Consider the following 6,025-nt stretch of genomic DNA (forward strand, 5'->3'; position numbering starts at 1 on the left):
ATACGACTGTTGGAGGAGTTCTAAGTCAAAGAGTTAATACGAAACTTCATGTGATTTATTATATGTCCAAGACTCTAAATGGAGCTCAACGGAATTACACTACAATGGAGAAAGAGTTCTTGGCTATTGTTTATTCCTTTGAAAAATTTCGTTGCTATTTGTTGGGGTCCAAAACAATTGTGTTCACCAATCATGCCGCCCTAAAATACCTTTTTAGGAAGAAGGAATCAAAGCCAAGACTAATTCGTTGGGTGTTACAGCTTCAAACTATTGACCTTGAGATTAGAGATAAGAAAGGAGCGGAGAATGTGGTAGCGGATCATCTATCTAGGCTTGAGGATTTTTAAGTTCAAGATGATGGGTTTCCCATTGAAGATAGAATGTTAGATGATTCTTTGTATGCTATAGATGTGAAGGAATTCCCAAGGTTTGCTGATTTGGTGAACTATCCTTCTTTAGGGGAATTTCCTCCTTCATTTTCCAAGAATCGAAGAAAGAAGCTCAAAAGAGAGGCTAGGAATTATGTTTGGGATGAACCGATTTGTACAAAAGGGGTGTTGATGGATTGTTGAGGAGATGTGTTCCAAATGAAGAGTTTCCTAGTGTGTTGAAGATGTGTCACTCGGATCCGAGTGGAGGTCACATGGGTGTCTCAAAAACGGTTTCGAAGGTGCTTCAATGCGGACTATGGTGGCCAAATCTCTTTAACAATGTTTGGGAGTTTGTCAAGAGTTGTGACCAATGCCAAAGGACCGGAAACATTTCAAAGAGAAATGAAATTCCCCAACAACCCATTTTAGAGTTGGAGATTTTTGATGTATGGGGAATAGACTTCATGGGTCCTTTTCCTACTTCATATGGGAATCAATATATCCTTGTTGCTGTTGATTATGTGTCAAACTGGGTGGAAGCTATTGCCTTACCTACAAATGACCATAAGGTAGCAATGAAGATGTTCAAGAAAATAATCTTTCCACAGTTTGGCATCCCAAAGGCAATTATTAGTGATAATGGATCTCATTTTGTGCATAGCGCCTTCCGCAAGATGTGGAAGAAGCATGGAGCTAATTAACGTTTCGGGCTCCCCTATCACCCTCAAACTACTGTGCAAGTCAAAGTGTCTAACCATCAAATCAAATTGATTCTTGAGAAGACGGTAGCAAGAAATAGGAAGGATTGGTCGGATAAGCTAGATGATGCCTTGTGGGCATATAGAACGACTTTTAAAACTCCTATTGGCACTATTCTTTACCTCTTGGTTTATGGGAAGTCTTGTCATCTTCCGGTAGAACTTGAGCATCGTACTCATTGGGCTATAAAGAAAATCAATTTCGATTTGGCAAGTGCGGGTGAGCAACGTTGGCTTGATCTCCATGAGTTGGAAGAACTTCGATTGGATGCTTATGATTGTGCAAGCATGTACAAAACTCGCACTAAGGAAGTGCATGATAAGTTAATTGTGAAGAAGGAGTTCAATGTTTGTGACAAGGTCCTCCTTTACAATTATAGGATGAAATTATTTCCCGGGAAGCTAAAGTCTCGTTGGAATGGTCCTTTTGTTGTTCAAGAGGTCTTTCCTAATGGTGCGGTTGAAATATCTCCTTTGGATTTTTCAAGAACTTTCAAAGTCAATGGTCATAGGCTCAAGCGCTACTATGATGGAGTTTTTGTGGGGGTTGTTCATGATATGAATCTCTTTGATCCACCTTGAAGGGTGGAGAATGTCAAGCTAATGACTTTAAACAAGCGCTTTTCGGGAAGCAACCCGAGTTTCTAACCATTTTCTCTATTTTTCTTGATTTTTCGTTTTCTTTTTGTTGTTTCTATTCTTTTTTGATTTCTTTTCTTAATTGTGTTTTTAGGTGGTTTTGATTGGATTTCCAAAAATTTTGGTGCCTATTTTGAAGAGAGAGTGCTCAAGTTGGTGAATTGGAAGTATGCCTAAAAGTTGAAGTTTGGTGGGTTCAAATGGTGGGCTCATAAAAATCTTGTGTTGAACCCGCATTCTTGGGGTTTAGAAACTTCTTGCCTCAACCTTTACCATGATCATTTCCCATGTACTCACCGATGTGCTCACGAGAAGGGATTCGGATGATGGCATACCTAGAAAGCCGCGGGCGCGCGAGACTAAGGCGCGGCCACGCGACCCTATGGCGCGGGCATGCAGTCTTGTGGCGCGGTCGCACACCCCCTGCTGATGCCCCTTAAACGCACCAACCTTCTCTCTTTTTCTCTCTCTCTTATTTTCATTTCATATTTACTAGGTTATAGTTCAAGCCTCATCCACATTTTCTTTCATTATTTTACTACTGAAATTTCACCATTTTTCACTTCATCTAGTTGCTTACTACTCTTAATCCCTACTCTAACACTTTCATTGTGATTTTCTCTTTCATAAAGTTGGGATTTTTGGGTACCCCTTTAATTTGGGGTTTGTTGCTTGGAATTTGCCATGATTGTGTTTGCTAGTGCTTTGTGTTCCTTTTCTTTGTATACTCTCATCAATCTAAGGTATGATTTCTTCATTTCTATTGATACTTATGATAAATTTTCTACCTTGGTTGTTTATGAGTGTGTAGATTCATTGGGTTTTAGCGTCAAATTTGTATGCGTATTGCCTACTATAATTTTGCTTGACCATACTATAATTTTGGCACCACCTTTTTTAGAATTATAGTTTGACTATATTGATATGGGAATGTTAGTGTGCATAGTTTATTTTTGATGATGGTGTCGAGTGTTGTTGCTCAAGATGCATACTTGTGAATCATAGTCTTTACTCACTAGAGCATTTTTCAATTATGTGTGTAGAATTGTTCCTCTTCGTCGAGCTAAGAGAGCTAAATGCTCTACCTATAGGGAGGTGGTTCCTCCTCCTTCCCACATTTCAGAGACTTATGGAATTGAGTTCACAAAGGAACAACATTGGGAGAGATTTGCCAAGCTTTCAACTCAGACACTCTTTTCTACTAGATTATATGATTCGTCGGCGACTACTTTGTTTGGTATCGACGATGATGTGAGATTTTTGGCTCGAAACTTGGGGTTAGTGGAATTCCTAAGCCTTCATGCTCCTACTTACTCTCGGATTACTTTCAAATTCCTCTCTTCACTTAGGTCCTTGAGGAGGATTTTGAAGGTGAAACTTCTAGAAGAATTTCTTTTCAAGTTTTTAACAATGATCATTCGGTGCCTCTCTCCTATCTTAATGAGGTTTTCAAGTTTCCAACACCTAGTGAGGATGTCCCACTTGTGTATGCGGTATTTGATGCAGTGCAACGTGATAACAATTATAGTGTATTCAATTGGTGAAGGCATATTTCTATCGAGGACTCATATAGTCCTCAATATTCTAAGGCGGCGTCGATTATTCGTGCGGCCTTTGAAAGAAATGGTGTCCTTCGAACAAGTGTATTATTCTGATAGCGAGTTCAGAATTATTAGAAAGCTAATATATTCAGTAAGGTCAAGTGATCGGAATGCCTGGGGGGAGGCCGCTTCCGATAAGTAATAATTGTTTTGGGTGTTTTTGTCCTTGGGAGAGTTACAACACGAATACTGATCCGCAGTGAGCTGTACCTGCAAAACAAACGGAGACACCGGTTGGGTGGTGCTCCGCCTCCGACGCACAAGTCAGTAACTTGAAACGGAATAGAGAAAACGAAAATTTAGGTGGGTATCTGCTCGGGTTCCAAGCTTAGGTCTTTCTCTGATGTAAGAGAATAAGGGTGTAATTAAAGATTCAATCTGTCCCCCAAAGTGGGGAAATATCTCCCTATTTATAGGGTCGTTGGAAAATGCGCCCCTACCTAGGTCACTTGACCTAGATTTTAGTGGGCTGCGCCGTTTTACGGCGTGCTTAGGAATCTGGGCCTTTGAAGGCCGCCATTTTGGAAACATATCTGAGGGCGCCAAGTGTCAAGAGGATGTTGAGCCACATGGGCCATCCTAAGCTCGACACGTGGCGACCTCTCATTGGTCCACTTGTCTAGGGTAAAAATACCCTAAACATTTGCCCCTCACAGGTCGCACGTGCATGTCACGTGGGGCCTGTGACACGTGTCCACCTCTCATAGGTGAACAGTAACGAGGTAAAATTTTGAATTTCAAATCAAAATTTTCCCCCCACTTTTACTTTTTATAAATAGAAAGTTACCTCCCCTCCTTTTCACACTTTACATTTACATTGACTTTTTAGAGAGAGAAAAAGAGAGATTCTAGAGAGATTTTTCCCTGCTCTCGCCTGCATAATCAGCGAGTTTCAAGCTTCCGAGTACTTAGTAGTTCATCACCCGGCTCACCGGCTGTAGCGGTTTTAAGATGTTCCAGAGTTAAAGCAAGGTAACCGCCTGTACCATTTTAGCTTTTCTCCCTTTTAATTTGCATACCATTTTTCGCCTGTATACCCGGCTTTCTTAATAGAACATAAATGAGTTCCCAATCCACCCACTCGGCACTGCCTAGGACACTCAGCCGATCCCCAGGAACGGCTGAGTCTAGAATAGGGGGTGCCTCTTCTGGACTGTCGGAACCAATATGCTCATCTCCGAATTCCTCCCTCTCTGTGTCTGTGCAGGACACAATGGCCTCAAGGAAACAAATGGCCAGGCGGTCTAAGAGCCGGCGCACCATGAGAGTGCCTGCCGATGAGGTTTTCCCGGATGGGGATCCGAGGGATTTGGAGGAGAGTGGATCCGACGAAGAGGCTCCTTCTACATCCGGGAGCTTTGGGGTGAGACAGGTGGACGGCGAGGGAGCCGCCTCCTCCAATGAAGCCGGCGATGCTGAGGCCGCCCAGGGATTAAGAGAAGAATCTTCCGGCTCTGACTAGGGGGATTTTGCGGCTGACTATCAGCAGCCACCAAAAGTAGCTGACAACCCCAACCCAAAGAGAACCCGGATGCTGCCGAGCAACATTGCCCTTCTTAACAGCGGGTTCAGGGCTTTTAAGGAGAAACATCCCTTTGGAAGGGGATGGGAAGTTATTGTCCCTCCGGCTGATGCTGTAATGGCCTGGGGGGACGACATTGATCATGTAGATGACTACTTCATCTGCTATGAGGCGGTAATAGAAGCCGGCCTCCGGTTTCCCCTCCACCCCGGGATTAGGAAAATCCTAAAGGGGTACGATCTGGGGGTTTGGCAGCTCACCCCAAACTCTTGGGTGAACATTTAAAGTTACATTGCCGCTTGTGAGTTCCAAAACTTGAACCCTAGCTTCTCTGCCTTCGCTCACACGCACTATTTGGGCAAGGCTCCAGGCAGCCATGGGGCATGGTATACTCTGACTACCTTGCCCCAACACTTAATGACTTTGGATAAAGTGTCCCAATGGTCCGGGTGGAAGGACAAGTTTTATTTGATTTCCTCCCCCACCCTAAGACACAACCAGACATTGCGCCGGTACAACACTGAGCCGGCTCTTCTTGGACGCAAATGCCCTCTCCCAGAACTATCTACTAAAGCCCAGGAGCAGATCATGGAGCCGGGATTTTTTGAAACTACAACTGAGCCCATGGGGGATGAGACTCACATTATTGTTCCTAAGAACTGGATCCCCCACCCGGAATTCTTCAAAGATGAATGCTTTTTGTCCACCTGCGGACTGAGCACAATGTTTCCTAAGGGTAGAATACTTCACACCCGGAACAATTGTTATTTTCTTTTTATTGCAAACTTGCTTTAATTCTTTCTAACTTGAAATTCTTGTTATTGCAGAAGAAGCCCTGAAGATGGTTGACCAGGACAAGACTCTTGTTAAATCGGCTACGCAATTGCGCAAGGAGGCGCCTCTTGCCAAAAAGGCAGCCGTCGAGGCGAAGGACAACAAGAAAGGCAGGGTAAGACCGCCTGACTTAATATTGGCATTTTTTTTATATATATACCGGTTGGGTATACTCATATTTGCTTCTTTCTCAGGAGTCCGCAAAGAGAATCCCTCGGTCATTCTCCAAGCTTCTCAAAAGGCAAGGAGATGGTCTGGAAAAGACTCCGGCTGCCAAAGCCGCAAGAAAGGACCCCTCCT

The 6,025-nt window shown here is 43.4% G+C and overlaps 1 protein-coding gene across 1 annotated transcript; it reads left to right on the forward strand.

The window, feature by feature from the left end:
- The first annotated feature begins 643 nt into the window (after positions 1 to 643).
- On the forward strand, positions 644 to 1,711 carry LOC110701656. Its single transcript, XM_021879270.1, has 2 exons — positions 644 to 994; positions 1,154 to 1,711. The coding sequence occupies exons 1-2, from the start codon at positions 644 to 646 to the stop codon at positions 1,709 to 1,711; spliced, it is 909 nt and encodes a 302-aa protein (XP_021734962.1).
- Positions 1,712 to 6,025: the final 4,314 nt, after the last annotated feature.

Source organism: Chenopodium quinoa, unplaced genomic scaffold (assembly GCF_001683475.1).
Source record: "Chenopodium quinoa cultivar QQ74 unplaced genomic scaffold, ASM168347v1, whole genome shotgun sequence".
NCBI lineage: Eukaryota > Viridiplantae > Streptophyta > Magnoliopsida > Caryophyllales > Amaranthaceae > Chenopodium > Chenopodium quinoa.